General features: G+C 40.8%; 2 protein-coding genes across 2 annotated transcripts in view; both read left to right on the forward strand.

The window, feature by feature from the left end:
• The first annotated feature begins 854 nt into the window (after positions 1–854).
• On the forward strand, positions 855–25,699 carry il34 (interleukin 34). The gene is made up of 8 exons (XM_063004690.1): positions 855–1,071; positions 1,508–1,596; positions 6,289–6,401; positions 14,996–15,105; positions 17,118–17,195; positions 17,432–17,620; positions 18,468–18,627; positions 23,543–25,699. Exons 3-8 carry the CDS (start codon positions 6,362–6,364, stop codon positions 23,581–23,583), a joined length of 618 nt encoding a protein of 205 aa, XP_062860760.1. The 5' UTR covers positions 855–1,071; positions 1,508–1,596; positions 6,289–6,361; the 3' UTR covers positions 23,584–25,699.
• Positions 25,700–26,776: 1,077 nt separating this feature from the next.
• lonp2 (lon peptidase 2, peroxisomal) overlaps positions 26,777–27,369 on the forward strand; it is a 29,979-nt gene continuing 29,386 nt past the window's right edge. The window contains exon 1 of the mRNA XM_063004161.1: positions 26,777–27,068. Coding sequence (XP_062860231.1) covers positions 26,836–27,068 — 233 coding nt within the window. The 5' untranslated portion in view covers positions 26,777–26,835. The remainder of the gene's footprint in view (positions 27,069–27,369) is intronic.

The raw sequence follows: 27,369 nt of genomic DNA on the forward strand, positions 1-27,369 counted from the left end.
TCGAAACTCAGCTCTGCCATTCGGTTGGGCTGGGCTGGGCAGCTACATGAACAACGATTGGCTTGTTGTTCATACAGGGTGGGGAGCCGGAGCAGGATCCTCATAACTGGTGCAATTATGACCTCTACTGGCTGATTGATGGCGCCTGCACAGAGTCGAGGAATAATGCGTCGATCAGGGTGTGGCTCTCCGTACACAAAGCTGATCTGCATATGAACTCACCTCGTGCCGGTGAAAAGAAGCTGTTGGCTACTGCACAGGTGTCGGAGGGGGCGTGTGTCAGTCTCGCTTTCTTTAATCAGGAGTGCAGATCAACATCAGTAGAGAGGAAGCGTAATGCAGTTGGGTAAATGGATACGACTATTTGGGAAAAATGCTCAAATGTAAGTCAGTGTTACAAACTTTGGTGGTGCAGCCATAACGTACACTAGCTCACCACTACTGGGATCCAGGGTTTGAATCTTTAGCGGTGCTATCAGCCTGTCGGGCATCAAGATACAGACAAGATTGGCTATGTCTGAGGTGGGGGGAATGGCTTGAGTCCTCCTGATAGATTGGCGTCCATTGCTTCATTGGGCCCAGAGATTCCAGGAATACCAGACTCACCTAAAATGAAATGAAATATTGCAAACGTTTTATTGCAACAATTAAAACTTTGCTGAGTGTCAGTATTACAGAATGATTGTTTCTGTTTGTCTTTGAAGAGATAAGAGAGGTCTCTCAGTGGAAGTCATTGAGGGGTTAAGTTAAAAGTGAAAGTAAGATCTAAAGGGGCGCAACGATCTTACGTGTACTCACATGGCGCTACTGCAGGAATGTCGGAGGATTGCACAAGCAGACCACCAGTCGAACTGACACAGAGACTCGGGTAAAAAGCCGCTTTGGACTTTCCAGGTCGTTTTTTTTCGTCTCGGGACAGTGGGGCGTTCCAGGCAGAGAAACCGGAGGAGGACTGTTTTAAATTCTCACGGTAAAACCTTCACACCAGACTGAAATATCCACCTGACAGAGCTGCGCAAATCTTGATGTGATTTTTGTCTATCACCTGAAGTCTTGCGTCTAATCGAGAAGGTTTGTTTACCTTTACTTTTACCTTTGCTTTTCTCAGGCCTGCCTTTGCCGCAGGTGTTAATCTGTTGGCGCACACATTTAGCACTCATTTCGGGTTTTTTTTGCGGCTTTTCTTGCAAGTTCAGCGCACTCTGGGTGTTCATTCGCAAACCATCCTTTAGATCATTTTACGCGTTTGCCGATAGAAAGGAACAGTTTTACATTTTACGCACACGTGCACTTCATTACGCAATGTGTCTGCTTCACATCACCATGTTTGATGGGCTGTGTCTCTGCCTCGAGTTTCTTTCTATTCAATCTAGCAGTTCTACTGAAAAACACGTGTTGTCTTTAATGCCTTACAACCTCCTTTCTTTTTATCTGTCTTCCTGTAACATATTGTCTAATTGATACTAGGTATTGTTATTTATCTCAGTTACATTACTTTTCCCAACAGACCCTGCTTGGACACTGTCAGAGGTGTCTGCAGAAGCTCAGAAGAAATCATAAAAATATTATCAGACCAAAGGAGCCCCCCAGTGTCTGGTAAGTTTTGCACCTTTAAATTTAAATAAGTTACATGTTAAATTATGTAAATTATCACACAAAAGTCTAATCTTGCTGCAGCTGTTTGTAATATATATATATACTGCCACTAAAGGTTTCCTGTAAGAAGTTTCATTTGATACATATATATTCATTATTATATATATTATACATATAATGTGCTGCTTTATACAACTATCACATACCTTACTCAAACCATATTAACCACTTTTAACAAAATGTTAAACACACACACACACACACACACACACATATATATATATATATATTAGGGTTGTCACACGATAACATTTTTTAATCTCGATTAATCGAGATTAAAGAACAAAATTAATCGCGATTAATCTCGATTAAATTTTTTTATCATGTGACAGCCCTAATATATATGTATTCATCTCAATTAATCGCAAACTAATAATTAAGCAAAATTTGAACAGTTATGCACATTGTTATTGCAAGAACGTGTTTACCAATAAAACATTCATAAATATGATAGAATTATTAAATCTAAATTCATTGTAGAAAGCACATTATCTGGCATCAATGAAGCATCAAAACACAGATATGATTATTTCATAGATCTATTAAGAAAACCCTTTAATACTGTGTTTGTGCAGAAAGAATACTGGGAAATACTGTTCCAAATTACCATTTAAACATCTATAAATACCTGAAACAGTCAAGTTAGCAGACATTATCTATAAGTAATTGACTGTAGCTATATAAAAAAAGTGTTAATTAAAACAGTCCATGTAAACGCTTAGTCCATATAAATATCAGATACGAATGTGTTTTTAGAAAACTACAAACAGCACAAATATAAATCATGTTTATAACCATGTGATAGAATAAGCTGAATAAAATGTAGAGATGAAACATCACACAGAGTTTCACTTTTTACCGGCGGAGCTACGCGGTTTTTATGGACAGTCTAAATATATAAAAGTATATAAATATATATATTTATCACTTTTTAAATACACTCATACACTCATATACTGTATATACACAAACACACACACACACACACATATATATATATATATATACAGTGTATCACAAAAGTGAGTACACCCCTCACATTTCTGCAGATATTTAAGTATATCTTTTCATGGGACAACACTGACAAAATGACACTTTGACACAATGAAAAGTAGTCTGTGTGCAGCTTATATAACAGTGTAAATTTATTCTTCCCTCAAAATAACTCAATATACAGCCATTAATGTCTAAACCACCGGCAACAAAAGTGAGTACACCCCTAAGAGACTACACCCCTAAATGTCCAAATTGAGCACTGCTTGTCATTTTCCCTCCAAAATGTCATGTGATTTGTTAGTGTTACTAGGTCTCAGGTGTGCATAGGGAGCAGGTGTGTTCAATTTAGTAGTACAGCTCTCACACTCTCTCATACTGGTCACTGAAAGTTCCAACATGGCACCTCATGGCAAAGAACTCTCTGAGGATCTTAAAAGATGAATTGTTGCGCTACATGAAGATGGCCAAGGCTACAAGAAGATTGCCAACACCCTGAAACTGAGCTGCAGCACAGTGGCCAAGATAATCCAGCGTTTTAAAGGAGCAGGGTCCACTCAGAACAGACCTCGCGTTGGTCGTCCAAAGAAGCTGAGTGCACGTGCTCAGCGTCACATAAACTGCTGTCTTTAAAAAATAGGCGCAGGAGTGCTGTCAGCATTGCTGCAGAGATTGAAAAGGTGGGGGGTCAGCCTGTCAGTGCTCAGACCATACGCCGCACACTACATCAAATTGGTCTGCATGGCTGTCACCCCAGAAGGAAGCCTCTTCTGAAGTCTCTACACAAGAAAGCCCGCAAACAGTTTGTTGAAGACATGTCAACAAAGGACATGGATTACTGGAACCATGTCCTATGGTCTGATGAGACCAAGATTAATTTGTTTGGTTCAGATGGTCTCAAGCATGTGTGGCGGCAATCAGGTGAGGAGTACAAAGATAAGTGTGTCATGCCTACAGTCAAGCATGGTGGTGGGAATGCCATGGTCTGGGGCTGCATGAGTGCAGCAGGTGTTGGGGAGTTACATTTCATTGAGGGACACATGAACTCCAATATGTACTGTGAAATACTGAAGCAGAGCATGATCCCCTCCCTCCGGAAACTGGGTTGCAGGGCAGTGTTCCAGCATGATAATGACCCCAAACACACCTCTAAGACGACCACTGCTTTATTGAAGAGGCTGAAGGTAAAGGTGATGGACTGGCCAAGCATGTCTCCAGACCTAAACCCAATAGAACATCTTTGGGGCATCCTCAAGCGGAAGGTGGAGGAGCGCAAAGTCTCGAATATCCACCAGCTCCGTGATGTCGTCATGGAGGAGTGGAAAAGCATTCCAGTGGCAACCTGTGAAGCTCTGGTAAACTCCATGCCCAGGAGAGTTAAGGCAGTTCTGGGAAATAATGGTGGCCACACAAAATATTGACACTTCAGGAACTTTCACTAAGGGGTGTACTCACTTTTGTTGCCGGTGGTTTAGACATTAATGGCTGTAATTGAGTTATTTTGAGGGAAGAATAAATTTACACTGTTATATAAGCTGCACACAGACTACTTTTCATTGTGTCAAAGTGTCATTTTGTCAGTGTTGTCCCATGAAAAGATATAATTAAATATCTGCAGAAATGTGAGGGGTGTACTCACTTTTGTGATACACTGTATATAGATAGATAGATAGATAGATAGATAGATAGATAGATAGATAGATAGATAGATAGATAGATAGATAGATAGAGTTGAGTGTGTATTTAAGAAATGAAATGATATCATTACTAAAATACACACTTAAATACATCTTGGTGGTTGATATAGTTGAAAGGATCTTGGTAAAAATGCTTTGCTTTGCTTTGCTTTGCAGTTACAGGCCAGGTACAAGCTTGATAGCATAATAAATATGTTACAACATATGCAACTAAACATCCCCCCTATGTTAGTCAGAAAGAGATGGTTATGATTTAGGGTGCTATAAAACTAGGAGTAGAGGAAATTGGAGCACCCAGGGTTAACCTACATGGACACTGAGGAAACAATGCCAGATTCCCCACAGACAGTGAACCATAGTCCACAAGAACCATAATGCTGTGCTGTACTTACTCTGTCAGATGAGTCATGGTGCCATTGGCTTGTGAACAAAGTGGGCTTTGAAAAGAAACACAGTTTGCTTATACTGAGTATTGAGGGGTGGGGGTGAGGGGGGGGGGGTGTAAATTAAGCTACCCTTAGATTTTTTAGATTTTTTTACCATTTAAAAAAGAAAGAGGATGGATAGGAATGTTAAGGGGAAACATCTGGATTTGACAGCTGTCTTTGGAAATGTATTAGGACTTTCCAGCTGTAGTGACTGCAGCAGGGACATCAAGCTGATGTTTTTTTTTTATTTCTTAAATAACATCTAGCTTTTTATCTATTTTCTGCTTTCCTGTGTCTCACAAAAATGTAAGCGATGTCATAAAGTGATGGGATTTTAGTCATCTCTGCAACTGGATGTTTGGACACATACTTTTAAACCCCAAAATATATTTATGCAGATTTACGTGTCTGAAATTATGATATTTTGGGGATAATTTTCATATACCCATTACAAAGCCCCGTGTCTAATTTTTACCTGATTGCGTTATGCTTACTCTCTACTGGTGCTGACCCCCGCCTCTGATTGATGACACTGACACACGCCCCCTCCGAAACGTGAGCAGTACCAGACTGCATCTTTTCACCTGCACGAGGCCAGTTCATATGCCAATCAGCCTTGTGCACGGAGAGCCACACCCTGATCAGCATTTTTCCTCTACTCTGTGCAGACGCCATCAATCAGCCACCAGAGAATAGAATGCCCAGCTCTGGTGTGCTAGCGTATTTTACCGTCCAGTGGGCATAATTGGCAGTGCCTGCAGCAGACACATCTCTGCTAGGGCGGGATGACCGGACAATGTGGGTGGGGTCTTCAAACGCTGTGCAAGGAAAAAAGGGTTCCACTAAGGGCTGAGCAGCAATATACATACCCACCTCGACTGCAATCGGGGATCCCCCAGCAGCAGAAGACAAATATTGGGACTATGCTAAATTGGGAGAAAAATGGTAGAAAATGCATAAATAAAATAGAAAAAATAAATAAATTAGAAGTTACAGAGACACTGATAAATCTGTCCACAGTCAGACAAGCTTTACGTTACCATTGGCTTAAAAGGTTGCTGTGAAAGAATGAAGCTCTTATGAAGATCAAACCTTTTTTTATTGTCATGTGTTCCAGGAGCTTTTAATTAATGACGAGCTTGTTCTTTGGCTCCTCTTAGCATAAGGAGACAGTTTGGGATTTCCCTTCTACGTTACATTTTAACAGGTGCAGTCAAACGAGCGCTTCTTATATAAGCACATAATATTTGCTAACTTTAGTTAATCATAATTGTAATCATTAATAAGACATTATGTGACCATGGCACGGTTAGTTAAATAAAGCAATACAAATGTCTACATCAGCTTATCAATAATTTTGCCTGATGTTGTGTACTTTTGCATTCATATTATGTTTATGGACAAAGAAGAATGTTTCAATTATTCAATCACTTTCATCAAAGAATGATCTGAAGCTGTGTGACAGTATGCTGTGTGTACGCTGCTCTTTCCTGATCTTGCATCTGCTTTTACAGACTGACAGTGCTGAACTCCTTCTAACAATCTGTGCCCTGATTCCACTGCAGAGACTACTGCCTCGGTAGAAGTATGGTTCACTTCGAGACTTGGTTCTTCAAGGGGCTTTTGAGTAAGTGAGGCCCTCGAGGGGGCTTTTGCATTTTTTTTGAAAAGGAAAGTGCATAAGGAGGGGGTCACAGAACACTTTTATCTTCAGTCATTTACTTTGGAAACATCTGTTTTAAGTTAGTATATTTCAATATTAGAAGTTGTAGCTTAAAACTGTGGGATAAAAATAAGAATGTTGGTGGCATAGTCCGCGTTTACATGAACGTGTTATTTATGGCTCCTTCATCCAGTATACAGGAAGGCTGTTAGCTTGCGAGATGCTTTGGCTCCGACCCAATCCACATCATTTAGTACTAAATACATGACAAATAAGAACACAAGCCTTAGAATTGTTACTGTTTCCTGTACTGTTTGTGCATGTGATGTAAAACAAAAAAGTTTCCTAATGGTGTAAAAAAAACTGCCCACAAACGCATCAACACTCACGAGTGCAAAAAAAGCTGGGACAGAGACATGTTTGCCTCTGTGTTATATCATCTTTCCTTTTAATTATACTTTTTAATCATTTAGGAATTATAGATACTAATTGTTGCAGTTTTTCAAGTGGAATTGTTCTCATTCTTGCTGTATACAAGACTTGCTGCTCAGCAGTCTGTACTTACTGTTGTCTAATTCACCTCTTCATGATGCGCCATACATTTTTCATAGGAGACAGATATGGACTGCAGGTGGGCCATTCAAGCACATACACTCTGTGTCTACAAAGCCACACTGTTGTAATTTGTTCAGAATAAGGCTTGGGATTGTCTTGCTGGAAAAGACATGGAGACATACACTGATCAGCCATAACATTAAAACCACCTCCTTGTTTCTACACTCACTGTCCGTTTTATCAGCTCCACTTACCATATAGAAGCACTTTGTAGTTCTACAATTACTGAATGTAGTTAATCTGTTTCTCTACATTCTTTTTAACCTCCTTTTACTCTGTCTTTCAATGGTCAGGACCCCCACAGATCAGGTATTATTTAGTGGTGGATGATTCTCAACACTGCAGGGACACTGACATGGTGCTGGTGTGTTAGTGTGTGTTGTGCTGATATGAGTGGATCAGACACAGCAGTGCTGCTGGAGTTTTTAAATACCGTGTCCACTCACTGTCCACTCAGTGGTCACAGGATGCTGCCCATGAGGCGCTGTTGGCTGGATGTTTTTGGACAGTGAGGTGTTTAAAAACTCCAGCAGCGCTGCTGTATCTGATCCACTCATACCAGCACAACACACACTAACACACCACCACCATGTCAGTGTCACTGTAGTGCTGAGAAAGATCCACCACCCAAATAAGAGTCCTGACCATGAAGGATGGGTGCCTGCTTAGTCTGGTTCCTCTCAAGGTTTCTTCCTGTAATTTAAAGGGAGTTTTTCCTTGCCACTGTCGCCCTCGGCTTGCTCAACAGGGGTTTTTGGTCTGTTGGTCCTGGATTCTGTGAAGTTGCTTTGAGACAATGTTCATTGTAAAAAGCGCTATATAAATACATTTGACTTGCCTTGTTGCCAGTTTAACTGCTAATTTTAGAACCTTCCAGAACAGTGTTACTTGAATAACCATATTTTGTCTCTGTCCCAGCTTTTGTAAGTGTGTTGCATGCGTCACATTCTGTTTTACTATTCTATTCTACTGACAGTTACTATTTTTTCAAGTCCCTGGTGTCATTAAAATCACCAAAAAGAACAAGATGTTTGTCAAAATGTTCTATAGGCTAAAAAAGCATAGAACTTATATCTGCTTCCTGTTGTTCAATCTTACTTTAAGCTCATTTTACAGCTTCTTAGTTTTAGCTGTAGTTTTGTAGATAAAGAAGATTGAGAACTTCCTGAGCAACGCAAGTGGGAAAGTTAGAAAAAGTTTAAAGTTAGATGTTGGTTGACACCATGTGAAAGCTGATGAAGTGTTTAAGCTTGTGCAAATTTTGTTTGTCAGTAGTGTGGTTTTAACAGTTACATTTAAGCAGAATTTTCTTGGAAACCTCTGTTTGGTTATTGAGTAAAGTATTTGCCTATGATCTTGTGTCAGTAGGACTCGAGTGCATTTTGATCTAACCACTTCCTGCACCAAGAGACCAAGAGCAGTGCAACACCGCACGGAATAAATAAGATAAAGGGCAGTGAGAATGTGAGGGAAGTTAGGGTATGGGATTACAACCCCTAATTAGAAAAGTTGGGACAGTATGGAAAATGCTTATAAAATAAAAATGCAGTGTTCCTTACATTTACTTTGACTTTTATTTGATTACAGACAGTTTGAACCTGAGATATTTTATGTTTTGTCTGCTCACATTCATTTCATTTGTAAATATAGCTCCATTCCTGCATTTTGGCAATTTAGGGCTAGTAATGAGGTGAAAAAACTAAATAATCATGTGATTCCAACAGGTGATTGTAATCATGGTTTGGTACAAAAGCAGCATCCAGGAAAGGCTGAGTCTTTGATAAGCAAAGATGATCAGAGGATCTCCAGTTTGTCAACAAATGTGTGAGAAAATTATTGAAATGTTTAAAAACAATGTACCTCAAAGAAAGATTAAAAGGGATTTGCATATTTCTTCCTCTACAGTGCATAATATCATTAAACAATTTAAATAATTGGGAGGAATTTCAGTGCATAAAGGCCAAGGGCGCAAGCTTAAGCTGAACGCCTGTGATCTTCGGTCCCTCAGACGGCACTGCATCAAGAACCACCACTCAACAATAGCTGATATAACCACATGGGTGAGGGATTACTTTGGCGAACCTTTGACAAGCACTACAATACAGAGTTACATGCACAAATGCCACTTAAAACGAATGGCAAAATGACAAAGTGGTAAATGCTTTACCGTCCCAACTTTTTTTTGGAATGTATTGCAGGCCTGAAATGCAGGAATGGATGTTTATTAATAAATGAAATGAAGTTGACCAGACAAAACATGAAATATCTCAGGTTCGTCCTGTCTGCAATCAAATAAAAGTCAAAGTAAATGTAAGAAGCACTTTTTTATTGTTTGCATTTTCCTGCTGTCCCAACTTTTTCTGATTTGAGGTTGTATATAGCCAGAGCAACAAAAAAAAAACCTGCAGCCACTAAAAAGTGTGTTGTGTGGACTTTGGGACTTTGCTGACTGTCTGTCTGTTGGTAAGAGTTTGAAATGTAGTCTAGCCGCAGAACCTAACCACACTGGTCAACTGTAAAGTGTTATGTAGTGCAGATGCCCTCTTAATTTTTGTCTTTCTGGTCGTCCAAGGGACCTTCCATCCAATCCACAGCAGTTCCGTTCTATAAACACAACTGAAGTGCAAGAGAATGGGAATGTCAGGGGGACCATGAGTACAATCAAAGTAGGGTTGGCTGTAATTATAACACAATTCACTAGAAGGAAACTGTTTACATTTGTCTTTTATAGAAGAAAATACTTTATACACCGATCGATCCTTCTTCTACACTTACTGTCCATTTTATCAGCTCCACTTACCATATAGGAGCACTTTGTAGTTCTACAATTACTGACTGTAGTCCATCTGTTTCTCTGCATGCTTTGTTAGCCCCCGTTCATGCTGTTCTTCAATGGTCAGGACTCCAGGACCACTACAGAGCAGGTGTTATTTGGGTGGTGGATCATTCTCAGCACTGCAGTGACACTGACATGGTGGCGGTGTGTTAGTGTGTGTTGTGCTGGTATGAGTGGATAAGACACAGCAGCACTAAAGGAGTTTTTAAACACCTTACTGTCACTGCTGGACTCAGAATAGTCCACCAACCAAAACATCCAGCCAACAGCGCCCTGTGGGCAGCGTCATGTGACCACTGATGGAGGTCTCGAAAATGACCAACTCAAACAGCAGCAATAGATGAGCGATCGTCTCTGACTTTACATTTAATCTACAAGGTGGACCAACTAGGTAGGAGTGTCTAATAGAGTGGACACGGTATTTATTAACTCCATCTGCACTGCTGTGTCTGATCCACTTATACCAGCACAACACACACTTAACACACCACCACCATGTCAGTGTCACTGCAGTGCTGAGAATGATCCACCACTAAATAATACCTGCTCTGTAGTGGTCCTGTGGGAGTCCTGACCATTGAAGAACAGGGTGAATGCAGGCTAAAAAAAGTATGTAGAGAAACAGATGGACAACAGTCAGTAATTGTAGAACTACAAAGTGCTTCTGTATGGTAAGTGGAGCTGATAAAATGGACAGTGAGTGTAGAAACAAGGAGGTGGTTTTAATGTTATGGCTGATCAGTGTATAGGAACCATAGCCAGAGAAATCGGACCAATTATTTAATTGTTTGTAATAAACAAGGTAAGTCCCAAGAATCACTCCAGCAGCACAGCCAAGAGGTGCATAATTAAAGGTATATGGGGTAGAATTTCTTAAGTGGTTACAAGGTAAATTACAGCAAAAGATTATATTCCTCTGCAACCATATAATCACAAGATGTTATGCATTTAGCAAGGATGTCGTGTTTGTACTTGTTTGTACTTACTCTTGGGGCATGTCTATAATGTGACTAACAGGATGGATGTTTGTTTTTCAGTCTATGACACTCTTGCTTTGACATATATGTTCAACAAGTGTGTAATATGTGTGTTAATAAGCACAAAATCAATTATACAGTAAAAATGCAGTAAGTAATGCGTTGTTACATACAAAATAAAGGTATGTACATGACGGTAGCACCAGTAAACAAACCCCATAGTTGTGGTAGTCCAGTTTCATATATTGATATAATCAGTATCATATCCATACAAAAAAAGTTGTTCCAGCCATACACTAATAAATAATGATAATAATAGGGCACAAGGCAAGAATACACCCTGGTCAGGGTGCCAGTCAATTCACAGGACTGCATTTGTTCAAACTCATTCACACCTAGGCTGATTTATTGATTCATTCATTCAGGATCTGTTTTACCGTCACATTATCCAGGTCAGGGTTGTTGTGGGTCTGATTCATTGGGCGCAGGGTAGGACTCACCCTGGACAGGTTTCCAGTCTGTTACAGGGCAAACACACACACACACACATTTACACACACTCACACTTGGGGCAATTTGGCCTGACTGCATGTGTTTGGACTTGTGGGAGCAAACCCTAACAGACACAAGGACAGCATTCTTTTAAAAAAAATGCATTTTCTCCCCTTTTTATCCACCCGACTGCACCTTTTCAGACGAGACGAGTTCGTATGTGGATCAGCTTTGTGTACGGAGAGACACACCCTGATCAACGCATTATCCCTCAACTCTGTGCAGGCGCCATCAATCAGCCAGCAGGGGTCGTAATTGCCTCAGTTATGAGGAGCCCTGATCCGGCTCTACCCTGTATGAACAACAGCCAATCGTTGTTCATGTAGGCGCCCAGCCCAGCCAGATGGCAGAGCTGAGTTTCGAACCGTGCCTCCATGCTGCCCACTTAGAATGATGATTTTTTTTTAATTTTCAGACCAGGTACTGTAAGTTTTGAACAGCTCCTGGTTCTATAGGACCTGCATAAATCTTGTCTTGTCACGGTGTGTAAAAAACCGTTTTCCTCACATCTTTGTGGGTTTCCTGCTTTGCTGCAATTTCCTCCCAGCCCCCAAAATATACCAGTTGTCGGACTGGTGGTAGCCCTGTTGATTGGCTGCTTTAAATTGCCTATCCACTTTTTAATGTCATGTTTTACACTTTTTTTGTTACATTCATGACAGGAATGGTAGTTACTCATTACACAAGGTTCATCAGTTCACAAGATTCATCACTTCTCAAGGTTATATCAAACACAGTCATGGACAATTTAGCATCTCCAAGTCACCTTTGGACTGTGGGAGGAAACCGAGGCACCCAGAGTAAACCCACGCAGACACGGGGAGAACATGCAAACTCCACACAGAAAGGACCCGGAGCGCCCCACCTGGGGATCAAACCCAGGACCTTCTTGCTGTGAGGCGACAGTGCTACCCACTAAGCCACCGTGCCGCCCTATACACTTTTTAAATGTTCAGACCAGCTACTGTGAGTTTTGCACAGCTCCTGGTTCTTTAGGGCCGGATCTCTTGTTGGACTGGTGGTAGCCAGGTTGATTGACTAAGTATGTAAGTGGGTAAATAGAGAAGTGTGTGATGTCTAGGAATGTACTGACACCATGTCTGGGGTATATTTGTTTTTGCTTTTGGTGTTTGTGGTAATGCCCCATACCAACCAAGACAGTGAATAAGACAAAGTGGTAAGTAAGTCAAAGGGTTGGTGGCACCACCTGGGATTCAAACTCGAGAGCTCGAGATGTCAGCAGTGGTGAGCCCTTGTTAGGTGCATTTTTTGGTATGAGTCATGGGTTTATTGATAGTAAAGATGTTTAAACTCATATGACTTGATCATAAGACTGATGACTAAAAGAGTTTGAGAAACTGTGTGAATTGGCTTTGAACATTAGGCTATGCAGTTAGTATCAGTTTAATCATCTTTAAACTAATCATCTTTAAATACTACCACTATTCAATCTGCTTGGCTATGGAATTAACCATAAACCCCAGCGCTCTCAGAGAGTCGAATCCCAACATTCCATAAACCTTGTTTCTCTTGCCTTTTACCACATATGAATTACAGTGGAGCTTAGTAAGTGGTTGTATTGTGCTGTTATGGCTTGTTAGTGTTTATTTAGCGTTTGATTTATTTCTGGCATTGTTTGCTTTATTCCGGAAGGAAAAGCAACATCCAAGATTTGGAAGGATTTTTGACAGAACAGACCATTTTATTTTGGGACAATATACACGATGCATTTTGCAACACTGTGGCCTTTGTATTGTACTGTGTTGAAATAGCTTGATCATTTTCTCTTGTAATAGTAGCAGTGGCCTGAGGTCTTTGAATGTGGCTTGGTGAGACAGCTCCTTCCTTTCACACTTTATCTTTTATCTGCTTTGACAACCAAGTCGCCAGTTTTTAAAGAGACACTACTCCTTAATTTGTATTGCCTTAGAATAATCTTCTGTGCAATTAAAATCATGTTTAAGTAACAGAACCAACACTAATGCTGATAAAAACCATGTAGTAATACACTATATTGCCAAAAGTATTCACTCTCCCATCCAAATAATTGAATTCAGGTGTTCCAATCACTTCCATGGCCACAGGTGTATAAAACCAAGCACCTAGGCATGCAGACTGCTTCTACAAACATTTATCAAATAATGGGTCGCTCTCAGGAGCTCAGTGAATTCCAGCGTGGTACCATGATAGGATGCCACCTGTGCAACAAGTCCAGTTGTAAAATTTCCTTGCTACTAAATATTCCACAGTCGACTGTCAGTGGTATTATAACAAAGTGGAAGCGATTGGTAACGACAGCAACTCGGTCACGACTCTAGAGCAGTGGAGACGTGTTCTCTGGAGTGACGGATCACGCTTCTCCGTCTGGCAATCCGATGGACGAGTCTGGGTTTGGCCGTTGCCAGGAGAACGCTACTTGTCTGACTGCATCGTGCCAAGTGTAAAGTCTGGTGGAGGGGGGATTATGGTGTGGGGTTGTTTTTCAGGAGTTGGGCTCGGCCCCTTAGTTCCAGTGAAAGGAACTCTTAATGCTTCAGCATACCAAGAGATTTTGGACAAGTTTGGGGATGGCCCCTTCCTGTTCCAACATGACTGCGCACTAGTGCACAAAGCAAGGTCCATAAAGACATGAATGAGCGAGTTTGGTGTGGAAGTCCTGACCTCAACCCGATAGAACACCTTTGAGATAAATTAGAGACTGCGAGCCAGGCCTTCTAGTCCAACATCAGTGTCTGACCTTACGAATGCGTAAAGTGTTTTTTTCTTAGACCGAAACTCGGTTCTCATCCTAGTCTAGAGTGAACCCCTACATGCTATTCAGTCTGTACTGTAATGTGTAGCTTAATTCTGTAACATACATGCATCCCCAGGTAAGCGAAGCACACACCTGGCCATTCACGTGATGTAAAAGAAAACGTAATTCATCAGACCAGGCCACCTTCTTCCATTGCTCCGTGGTCCAGTTTCGATGCTCATGTGCACATTGTTGGCGCTTTCGGCAACAGGGTCAGCAGGGGTCAGCATGGGCACCCTGACTGGTCTGCGGCTATGCAGCCCAATATGCAACAAACTGCGATGCACTGTGTATTCTGACACCTTTTTATCAGAACCAGCATTAACTTCTTCAGCAATTTTAGTTACAGTAGCTCATCTGTTGGATCAAACCACACGGGCCAGCCTTCGCTCCTCACGTGCATCAGTGAGCCTTGGCCGCTCATGACCCTGTTGCCGGTTTACCACTGTTCCTTCCTTGAACCACTTTTGATAGATACTGACCACTGCAGACCGGGAACACCCCACAAGAGCTGCAGTTTTGGAGATGCTCTGACCCAGTCGTCTAGCCATCACAATTTGGCCCTTGTCAAAGTCACTCAAATCTGATGATCTAACACATCAACTTTGAGGATAAAATATTCACATGCTGCCTAATATATCCCACCCACTAACAGGTGACGTGAAGAGATAATCAGTGTTATTCACTTCACCTGTCAGTGGTCATTATGTTATGTCTGGTCAGTGTATACAGTTTTTGGTGGTGTTCATGCAATATTATGATATTTATGTTGTTTCTCTTCTAGGTTTAATCTGGGTATTACCAGTCTGGATGGACTCTACACGGCCGATATTCTGCAATTCTGTGGAAGCTTTGCGGAACAAGCTTAATATCACGTTAAGGAAACGATACTTGGTAAAGCAATTTCTATGATTAAAACCTGGTTTTGTGTATATTTATTTAGGTATCTAGGAGGTGTAAATGCCGTCTTTAGCGCAGCTTCAGAAGGGTGTTTCAACACCCACACAATTAAGTCTTTGGTTATCTTGTACATCAGAGATGCAATCATATTGCATAGTAGTTATAACCAGTTTTCTGTTATCCTCCTTACATGATTGTTGGTACTCAGTAGTTTCCTCAGACCGCTATCTGTTTGTACTAGAGTGAAGTGAGCAATTTCTTCTAAGTAGAATACAAAGCGCTTTGAACTGTATAGCTGTGTTGCAGTAACACTGTGACTGGTGCTTGGAAACGAGTCTATATAAACAGAGCAGAGAGATGGAGTATGAGGTAGAGGAATATGTTGTTGAAAAAATCAAGCATAACAACCATTGAATGTAAAATAAAATGAAATAAAGCTTCTTTAGTCAGTAGAATTGTATTCTAGAGCAGTGATGTTTTTCAGACAGCATGGGAATGAAGGCTGGAAGGGAAACTGACAGTGTTAAACAGCTTGTCATAACAGTATTTATATTCCGTAACAGCACTGATACAGTCGTATAGTGTAAATACAAAGTACAGTTGCACAGACAACTCCGTTAATAAAGCAAATAGAGACAGTGGGTGCATAATTTATCTATTATTTAATGTATTGATCCTGAACATTAAAATAATTGATGCCCCTGGTCTTAATGCTTGTCTGCAAAGCTGTTTTTGATGTGCGGCTCCTCTAGGCAATTAATAAAATACTTTGGCAAGTACACTTCCAGCCCTGCTGTTGCACACAACCCACTGCAAATATGTTCATTTTTTTGGTCTGCTTAATTTCTAGCATTTTGAAACAAACTGAACAGAAAAAAGAAAACCAAAGTGTAATACACTGTATTAGTTCTGGGCTGTTTTAGGGGTACTATATTACTTTATTTTATGCCTGGCCAAGAAAATGATGACGGCCAGCAACATGATTGATAGATAGCAACTTGAGAAATAATGAATGAGCCATGAAGAAGCAAGACCCAAAGAGAAAAAACGGTAACCATATGGCTTGACAGCACTTAATAATAATGATCTGGTATGGTCTGCATTCAGATTTACTTACAGCAAACTCTAGGCCTTTGTTTTCAGGTGGACCAGAGATTAGTCCCTGAGAATGTACCTGAAATTCATTCATACCAATGCTTAAACATAAGTTGTATACCAGAGCAAAAGTGCAAGTGCAAAAACAGTAATAACATGAACTGGGCACCCAGGTGGCGCAGCGGGATATTCCACTTACACACCAGTGCCAAGATTCTAAAGCTGGGCGCCATCTAGCGGGCATAATTGGCAGTGCCTGCAGCAGACACATTTCTGCTTGGGGGACGGGGGATGACCGGACTATGTGGGTGGGGTCTTCAAATGCTGTTTAAGGACCCTGATTAGCAGATAGAGAGGTGCCTGTGCAGAATGCGGAAGACAAATTGACATGTAAAATGAATCGATATTCACTTTAAACAGCAGAGGGCACCGGCGCTATTCACCTCACCTGGTTGACGTCACTGGCGCTATATATGCCTGGTTGCCAAATTCGGAGTTTTTCAGCCAAATTGGGCTTAATTCAAAATTGTTTTGCATAGTGTGTACCTACCTCAGAAATAAAAAGACATTCATTATTTAGATACATAAAAGACACGCACACGTACAGTTTTTTTTTTCTTTTTTAAAGAGAAATAATAAAAGGAAACTTTGTCATCATTTGTCTTCAATTTCATTTTAAAAAATCAGGAAAAATCGTATCGTGAACCCAGTATCGTGAATTGCATCGCATCGTGTGTAGTAATAACATGAACTTATTTATGACTATCCCAAGATCATGAACTAGCTGACATTTACTATATTAATACACAGACAGCTAAATAACAAAATATGGGTAGCATTTTCAAACTTCTGGCTGTATTTTTATTTTAAATAAAACTGACAAGTTTTTACATGTCATTTTTTTTTTTTAGAAATATAACTTTCCTATTAACTACACCATTCAAGTTCAATATGAGGAGATCTTCAGAATGCACAACATCAGCAGGCTGGTGAGCAACTCTCCCTAAACTCTGACTCACTGGATTCTTATGGCTTAATCCCACACACTCCACAACTTCCTCTCTCTCTGATTCCTTTCCCTGTGTAATCACTGTTACCACTGTTTCCTCTTCAGCTGTCCTTTATTCACTTGTTCGTCATGTCATTTTGGTATTTTTTGTTTTTTCTATTGCTTTTTTTTTTTACATCCCGTCCTGTCTGTTAACTCATCATCTTATTCCTCTAGATGAATGGAACACAACCTGTAAATGAAACACATCTACAGTGGCTGTGGTTTGAGGTGACCAGGAGAGGCATAAAACATATTTTGGATGTGTTGCCAGAGAGACACCCAACACGATGTAAATACTTGAATAATGTTGAATCAATCTTTAAGGACCTTGAGAAGATATATTCGACACAGAAACCAGAAGAGGTAATAACACAGTGTTTGTTCTGTAAGCAGCTGAGCTGCCCCAATGCTTAGTCATGCTGCCACCCACCACCTTTCCTCTGTGGGTTTCTTTGTGAAAGCATGTGTTGTTTATTTATTACTAATGATGTGACTATATAAGAAAATGTAATTAGTTTAAACTATAATGCTATCTGGTATAGTTGATGAAACACTGTACCACTATACCTCTAACTTATTGCCTGGTCTGATATAAAAACTGCTTTAAAAAAAAAGAAACTCAAAATAAGCAAACATACAGGGAATACATGAGTACATGAGTTTTCTCCATGACTGTTATTAACATGAAAACTGTAATTTGTCATATATTTATTTATACAATAGAAATAAATAAGCAAGCACTCATGTGGTGCAGTTTGAATCTCCAGTGGTGCTATTGGGAAGTAGTGCGTCTACATACTAAAACGCTGATGCTGGACCCACTGTTACACTGACCAGGTTAAAGCAGTGGTAACACATGAAAATGGGCGCTTGGGTGACACAGTGATCTCGCAATTTTGAATCTGGTTCACTGTTCACACAAACACAGTTATCTGTACCTGAGGGAGGGAAGGTTCTGGAAAGTCTGCTTATATATGTATATGTATATATGTATAATCTTTGGGTCTGATCTAGGCACCTGCACTGTTGGGGTGGGGGGTGGGTCTGTGTGGGAATGCAGGGGGTGCATGGCAATCCGGCTCCTCTTGACCAGATTGGGGGTGTAATATGGAGTAACACATATTAACCTGGTTCTCCACAAAACGTTCAAATAACTGCAATGTTTTAATCAAAGATTGTGTGTTTGTGTTTGTGTGTGTGTGTCACAAAGGTGGATATGCCGGAAAGCATAGAGAACATTTATGAGCGCTTACTAGAAGAGAATGGGCGGAGATCTGTCACACCCAAATCCCTACTCGACAACTGTTATCGGACCATGCACTGTCTATTCAAAAACGATTGCTTCTCAGAGGATGAAAATCGAGATGACTGTAAGTAAACACTGTTAACCTTTACTTTTTTTCCACACTGCACTATGATCCCTTTCTAGATCAACTTGTGTTAATATGTAGAGCAAATAATTGTATTTTAAAGACCTGCTCAACCGGTTTGACAGAAAAATGAAGCTTGTTTTAGGTCACAAATGACCAAGAATAAATACATACTAAGTTATAACACACGGTATAAAGTTCAGGACAGTGGAAAACAGTGTTAAACCTTCTTATATAAGGTAGCTTGGTCTTGTATTTACGAGGGATTTACGAAGGAAGTTTCCGCACTTTTATACTTTGGTTGGAAACGGTGAGGGTGGAGGGGAGGAGTAGTAATTGGTCGTGTCTGACCAACGTTTATAGTCCGGATTTAGCACCATCAGATTTTATTTATGCATTTTCTCCCATTTTCTCTTCCAATTAAGCATAGTCAATTTGTCTTCCGCTGCTGGGGGATCCCTGATTGCGGTCGAGGTGGGTATATTGCTGCTCACGCCTCCTCTGACCCACGCACAGCCCTCAGCGAAACCCCCTTTCACCTATGCACTCTGCACAGGCGCCTCTATATCTGCCAATCAGGGTCCTTACACAGCGTTTGAAGACCCCACCCACATAGTCTGGTCATCCCTACCTGCAGACACTGCCAATCATGCCCGCTAGATGGCGCCCAGCCGACCGGTGCCAACGCTGAGTTTCGAACCGAGGAGTTCAGAATCTCGGCGCTGGTGTGCTAGCGGAATATCCCGCTGTGCCACCTGGGTGCTGCAGATATGTATGAACATAATGAACATAAACAAAGATATGATTAAAAAACTACAAACCCCATTTCAAAAAAAGTTGGGACGTTTTGTAAAACACAATAAGAAAAAGAATCTGTGATTTATTAACTATCTTAAATCTTTATTTTACTGACAAAAATAGAAAGAAAAGATTTCCAATGTTTTCACTGATCAACTTAATTATACATTTAAAATGTGATGCCTGTAATACATTTAAATATGTGTTCCATTAAATTTTTTCTCAGTGTGAGAACTGAGGACACTAATTATTAGAGATTTGCAAGTGCAGGCAGGCCTCTCATCTTGCTAAAATAATAATGGACCTTGTGAAAAGATTTCACTTTCAAATCCCAATATACACCTTTGCATCATTTCACACATATGCAAGTCGTCCATGCCATGGGCACTGATTTACCCTCATACCATGACAGAGGTTGGCTTCTGGAGCTTTCACTGATGACAGTCTGGATAGTCCTAGTAAGTGGCGTAACTACAGAGGGGGCAGGTCTAGGTTTTTACAATCAAATTTTCAGATTTTGCCTCGGAGAACTTGCCAACACCTTCACCATAATTTCAACATCGTTGTTACAAATTGTTATATACAGTACACCGATCAGGCATAACATTATGACCACCTCCTTGTTTTATCAGCTCCACTTACCATATAGAAGTACTTTGAAGTTCTACAATTACTGACTGTAGTCCATCTATTTCTCTACATACTTTTTTAGCCTGCTTTCACCCTGTTCTTCAATGGTCAGGACTCTCCCAGGACTACAACAGAGTAGGTATTATTTAGGTGGTGGATCATTCTCAGCACTGTAGTGACAATGACATGGTGGTGGTGTGTTAGTGTGTGTTGTGCTTGTATGAGCTGGTATGAGTGGATCAGACACAGCACCGATCACCACCCAAATAATACCTGTTCTGTGGTGGTCCTGGGAGAGTCCTGACCATTAAAGAACAGCATGAAAGGGGGCTAACATAGCATGCAGAGAATTAGATGGATTAGAGTCAGTAATTGTAGAACTATAAAGTGCGTGAGTGTAGAAACAACAAGGTGGTTTTAATGTTATGGCTGATCGGTGTATAATCCTGGTTTATTCTTATAAATACAGATGTTCTATTGATATTTTAAATGTATTATTTCATAGTGGACATACACACTGGGAGTATGTTAGAACAATGTAAAATAACAAAAAATAACAAATATTCAACAAAACAAAGGTGGTTGAATACTTGTTTGTTCTTATACAAAAGTAAATACATGAGAAATACACCTTTGCCTTGTCCTAAGTCACAGCTGATATCGGGGTCTGTGTGCAACATCGTGGCACAAATCCATGCTGTTTTTTTTGTTGCTAGTTTGTGGCTGACCACTATCCCTGGCTGAGCACTTAGTCCTGAGTCAAAAACATTTACTTTATGACAGCAACATGATGTGTCTGACCCTGCTGGCACCCTGGCTTGGCGGTGTGTGATTCACAGATAATACAGATTCCTGTGGCATGGCACATTCCGGAACATGGCATGCACATTTACAGGTGTTGTCTGAGACGGACAATTCAAACCATATAAATAACTGACACTGCCCACTTCTTATTAAAAACACTGAAGTAACACTAAAGTAATGGGTCATACCTCCAGTTTGCTTTAATGCATACTTTTTTGAACATTCCTTTTAGATTGTTATCTACGTTGACATGTTTGTATTACAGAATTGCTACAGATCAGGTGACTGGGGAGACCATTAAAGTTCACTGTTTGAACAGTTTATTAGTCTTTATAAAATGAGAAAAACTGTTCACACCATGGGCGGTACGGTGGCTCAGTGGGTAGCACTGTCGTCTCACAGCAAGAAGGTCCTGGGTTCGATCCCCAGGCGGGGCGGTCCGGGTTCCATGCAGAGTTTGCATGTTCTCCCCGTGTCTGCGTGGGTTTCCATCGGGAGCTCCGGTTTCCTCCCACAGTCCAAAAACATGCAGTCAGGTTAATGGGAGACACTGAATTGCCCTATAAGTGAATGTGTGTGTGTGTGTGTCTGCCCTGCGATGGACTGGTGTTCCGTCCAGGGTGTTACTGTGTGCCTTGCGCCCATTGAAAAGCTGGGATAGGCTCCAGCACCTCCCTGCGACCCTAATTGGATAAGCGGATAAGAAAATGAATGAATGAATGTTTACACCATTGGAACTGTTGGCAGGTTGGGTGTATAAATGTATGCTGGTAATGCCAAATTCTGACCCTACAATTTGCTTCTCACAGTAGAAATTGGGATTAATAAAATGTGCCATTTTTTCCATTTATCTGGGCCCATCGATTACCCGTTTTTCTAAAAGTGGTTACATTTTACATACTTTGCATTTTGGCCCTTCAAATTTTATATTAGCCTTTAATAAAATGAATAAATACAAAACTTAGAAACGCCACCATGTTCTCCTACAATCCCACAATAGCAAGCATTTGGTAGACTTTATCAATCAAAGTTACAAAATGCTTTCCGCAACCACACACAACTGTACTAAGTAGTATACCAAATTACTTATCAAGCATATTTGTAGTTTATTTTGTTATTAGGTTTAATTAGGCTTACATAAATTGTATATCAGGCCATCATGGCACAGCAGTTACATTGTGGGTGATGCACAACTTTAGGGTCCTGGATACTTAGGTTCATCACTCACCCTTCATTGCTGTTTTTGAGAATTTGCATGTTTTCTCATTTTTGTGTTTGAATCCTCTGTATTGGCTACCTACGCATTATTTGCCCCAAGTCGGAGTAAGTGAATGTCTAAGTGTGTTGTCCTGCAATGAACAGACGTCCTGTCCAGTGTCCTGAGTGTAATTTTGTCCTACGCTTAGTGATAAATCTAAAAAATTTAGATTTACACTTGCATTTGTGACATTTAGGAGACACTTTTATCCAGAGTAACTTGTTGATTATTAACCAAGCTGAGCTTGCACTGAATTTTGCACTATTATTACTAATCTGCTTCTAAATGGAATAGGTATACACCGATCATAACATTATGACCCCCTTTATAATGTTGTGTTGGTCCCCCTTTTGCTGCCAAAACAGCCCTGACCCATCGAGACATGGACTCCACTAGACCCCTGAAGGTGTGCTGTGGTATCTGGCACCAAGATGTCAATAGCAGATCCTTTAACTTGCGAGTTGCAAGGTGGGGCCTCCTTGGATCGGACTTGTTTGTCCAGTACATCCAACAGATGCTCGATTGGATTGAGATCTGGGGAATTTGGAGGCCTAGTCAACACCTCAAACTCGTTGTGCTCCTCAAACCATTCCTGAACCATTTTTGCTTTGTGGCAGGGTGCATTATTATAAAATGTTCACTTGCTGTCTGATATATCCCACCCACTAACAGGTGCCGTGATAAAGAGATAATCAGTGTTATTCACTTCACCTGTCAGTAGTCATAATGTTATGCCTGGTCGGTGTATATACACAGTGGTAGTTAAAGGTTTACACACACTTGTATTCTTCACATACTCGTGTACACATGTATTTCATAGCAGCTTTTGATTTTAAGTACATAGAGCATAGCATGACTGTACGTGATATGGCTTAGTGTGGTAACCCGCTGCTGGTTGGTTAAAAGAACCAACCAACCAAGGGTGCATGCTGCTGTGCCAGCTCTTCTTTGCCAAAGCAGGTGTTGTACAAGCAACAGAGAAATCACAATAGGGATGTGGAAACTAGATTGGGAGAAAAGTATGCAGAAGGGCAGCTGTAGCCTAGTGGTTAAGGTGCTGGTCCACTAATCAGAAGGTTGCCGGTTCAAACCTCACCACTGCCAGGTTGCTGTTGGGCCCCTGAGCAAGGCCTGTAACCCTCAATTGCTTAGATTGTGTACTGTCACAGTACTGTAAGTTGCTTTGGATAAAAGTGTCTGCTAAATGCTGTGGATTGGTTGCTCATTACTTTTACTGTGCCCTGTGAAAAATCGTTACCAAGCACAGATATATTCCTGGATTGTGTCCAGTGTTTGTGGGTGGATAAATGAAAACGGTTTTCCATTAACACAGTTTATGTAAAAAAGTCGCACAGTTTGTTTTACTAATGCCTTTAGAATGTGTTACCAAACTAATTACTGCTGTTTCTGTTTGTTCTCCTGCAGACTGCAACAGTCATCACTGGAAAAAAAGAAAGGGAACATAGGAATATAGGGATCGTGTTCCTTGAATAAGGATTTGAAGAAGCATGCAGGGACATGCAGGGAATAAAGACTCACGAAGCTGTTGATCATGAGATCACAAGCCATCTACTCAACCCTTCTATTCAACAGTCTTACAGTACTTCAACAGAAGAGAAGAATTTACTGCTTATTTCTGTTATATGTCATGTAACACAAATGCAGAACATGTGTCCACTCAGAATTCTAGCAGCTAAATGCTTATATTATAACATATTCTGTAATTAGGAACGTTTGTGACTATGGCTAACTATATACACTGCCTGACCAAAAAAAAGGTCACACACTCTAATATTTCGTTGGACCGCCTTTAGCTTTGATTACGGCACGCATTCGCTGTGGCATCGTTTCCACAAGCTTCTGCAATGTCACAACATTTATTTCTGTCCAGAGTTGCATTAATTTTTCCCCAAGATCTTGTATTGATGATGGGAGATTTGGACCACTGCACAAAGTCTTCTCCAGCACATCCCAAAGATTCTCAATGGGGTTCAGGTCTGGACTCTGTGGTGGCCAATCCATGTGTGAATACGATGTCTCATGCTCCCTGAACCACTGTTTCACAATTTGAGCCCGATGAATCCTGGCATTGTCATCTTGGAATATGCCCGTGCCATCAGGGAAGAAAAAATCCATTGATGGAATAACCTGGTCGTTCAGTATATTCAGGTAGTCAGCTGACCTCATTCTTTGGGCACATAACGTTGCTGAACCTAGACCTGACCGACTGCAGCAACCCCAGATCATAGCACTGCCCCCACAGGCTTGTACGGTAGGCACTAGGCATGATGGGTGCATCACTTCAGCATATCGCCTCTCTTCTTACCCTGATGCGCCCATCACTCTGGAACAGGGTAAATCTGGACTCATCAGACCACACGACCTTCTTCCATTGCTCCAGAGTCCAATCTTTATGCTCCCTAGCAAATTGAAGCCGTTTTTGTGAAGTGGTTTTCTTAAGGCTACACAGCTGTTTAGTCCCAATCCCTCGAGTTTCCTTCACATTGTGCGTGTGGACATGCTCTTACTTTCACTATTAAACATCCCTGAGTTCTACTGGAGTTTTTCTATGATTTGATTTCACCAAACGTTTAAGTGATCGCAATCACGATCATTCAAGAATTTATTCCGACCACATTCCTTCCTCAAAGATGATGTTTCCCCACTGTCCTTCCACTTTTTAATAATGCGCTGGACAGTTCTTAACCCGATTTTAGTCGTTTCAGCTAAATCTCCTTAGATGTTTTCTCTGCTTGATGCATGCCAATAATTTGACCCTTCTGAAACATTAACATCTTTTCCACGACCACAGGATGTGTCTTTCCACATGGTTGTTTAACAAATGAGAAGAAGCTACTCACTGCATCAGTTAGGGTTAAATAACTTGTTGCCAGCTGAAACATACTCACCCATGCAGTAATTATCAAATGGGAGGCTCTTATTTGCTCTATTTGCTTAGTTAAATCCAGGTGACCTTTTTTTGGCCAGGCAGTGTATATATTTATAGTGTGTTGTGATTGTGTAAAGGTGACAGAAGTCTTTATGTATAAATTGCTTGCAGATGTTTTGCTGACTGCTGGCTTAGTCAGCAAATTCCTTTTTCTTCGCTGTGCGCCTGGATATAAGCTTTAAAAGTAAGCGTTCACAGTAAAACCTTTGTTAGGAAAAAGTGCGTATGCTTTTTTATGAGTTATTTATTTCGAGAATGTTCTCCGTGTTGTTGGTAAAGTGAACGTCTCCCCCTTGTGTTCATTTTGTGTATTGTGTATACGAGAACGACTGATCGTTGTGCTTTAAAATTAGTATTTTTACGTTCATGTAGTAGCATACTAGTTTTAATAAACATATTTTCATACAGCAAACATTATAATATATAACAATAATAAAATACAAGCCACAATTACAAGCAATTTTGATAGTGTTGAAGCCAATGATTAAGCAGTGATGGAGGTTTTAATGGTTGTGATTGTGCTAGAAATTGAAAACACTGTTACTTCTGTGCTGTAATGTATTCTGTTCCAAGGATGTATTCCTGCCTTGTACCTAGTAATGAATACATTAATAAAGGAATAAATTAATGAATCAATTGTATATCACCGTGTGTTACTCAGGCATAAAGTGCATACTAGGGATAACATCTTTACAAGGTGGGTCATTTTTATTTATTTATTTATTTTTGCATTTTCCCAATTTTCCTCCAATTTAGTCGTATCCAATTACCCAACTGCATTACACGTGTGCTGTAGCCGACTGCATCTTTTCACCTGCACGAGGCGAGTTCATATGCAAATCAGCTTTGTGTACGGAGAGCCACACCCTGATTAATGCATTATTCCTCGACTCTGTAAAGGCGCCATCAATCAGGCAGTAGAGGTTGTAATTGCGCAGCGTCCTGTGACCACTGATGAAGGTCTAGAAGATGACCAACACAAACAGCAGCAATAGATGAGCGATCGTCTCTGACTTTACATCTACAAGGTGGACCAACTAGGTAGGAGTGTCTAATAGAGTGGACAGTGAGTGGACACGGTATTTAAAAACTCCAGGAGCACTGCTGTGTCTGATCCACTCATACCAGCACAGCACACACTAACACACCACCACCATGTCAGTGTCACTGCAGTGCTAAGAATGATTCACCACCCAAATAATACCTGCTCTGTGGTGGTCTTGTGGGGGTCCTGACCATTAAAGAACAAAGTAAAAGCAGTATGTAGAGAAACAGATGGACTACAGTCAGTACTCCTATATGGTAAGTGGAGCTGATAAAATGGACAATGTGTGTAGAAACAAGGAGGTGGTTTTATTGTTATACTGTAAATTAAATACCAACCAAAAACTGCTTCAGTTCATCCAGCAATCTGAAGGGCTGTGTCTCAATCCTTTTGCGTGCTGAAAATAGTAGGCTTGTAATAGTAGGCTTGACTATAACGTTCTGCTCTATTCTATTATCAGCCTAATACAGTAAGGTTCATGTATATGGTGTATTATGTGCACTCTGTGATGCTTCTCATACTTTTAATTTATATTTTCATATTCTCACTCTGTTTACACCCTTCTTTCCTCGCCGAGTGCAAACGCGAAACCAGTGTTGTTTAGAGACGGATGAACTTTGTCCCTGCATGTTTGCCGTAGTTTGCCCAGCGAGCTGTCACTGGTTATTACAGCAGTGAGGACACTGTGTTTGGTTTGGTAATACAACTACTGAACACCTCACAATGTCTTCCAGCGGTGGCATTCAGATACCCAGTCGTTTACCTTTGTTATTAACACATGAAGGGGTTTTACTGCCCGGGTCGACGATGAGAATTAGCGTGAACTCAGCGAGGAACATGAACCTGGTGAAGAGCAGACTGCTGAAGGGGACTTCGCTCAAGAGCACTATTATAGGAGTGATTCCTAACACCAGAGACCCTGACCAGGACAACCAGGAGCTTCCCACTTTACACAGGTGAACATTTCTGCTTAACATCCCTGCTTGTAATCTGCTGTACGAGTGCTGACCCAAAACCGAAAACTAGCTGTCTTAACAACAAGGGAGTCGATACCGAAACTGATTCGATTCTCCTATTCCGGGGATTGAAGCTTCCGAGTCGATTCATCTCAGTAATACTGATTAGACTCAGGTTTACGTACACAGAACTAGTGAGAGACTAAATACACTATATTGCCAAAAGTATTCACTCACCCATCCACATTATTGAATTCAGGTGTTCCAATCACTTCCATGGGTCGCTCTCAGGAGCTCAGTG

This window comes from Trichomycterus rosablanca, chromosome 11, assembly GCF_030014385.1.
Source record: "Trichomycterus rosablanca isolate fTriRos1 chromosome 11, fTriRos1.hap1, whole genome shotgun sequence".
NCBI lineage: Eukaryota > Metazoa > Chordata > Actinopteri > Siluriformes > Trichomycteridae > Trichomycterus > Trichomycterus rosablanca.

Bases quoted from the DNA above. Each gene is read 5' to 3' on its own strand.
- il34 (XM_063004690.1), top strand. From the start codon at position 6,362: ATGGTTCACTTCGAGACTTGGTTCTTCAAGGGGCTTTTGA. The intron at 17,196-17,431 runs GTGAGCAACTCT...TTATTCCTCTAG, and splicing joins TGCACAACATCAGCAGGCTG to ATGAATGGAACACAACCTGT. The intron at 18,628-23,542 runs GTAAGTAAACAC...GTTCTCCTGCAG, and splicing joins GGATGAAAATCGAGATGACT to ACTGCAACAGTCATCACTGG.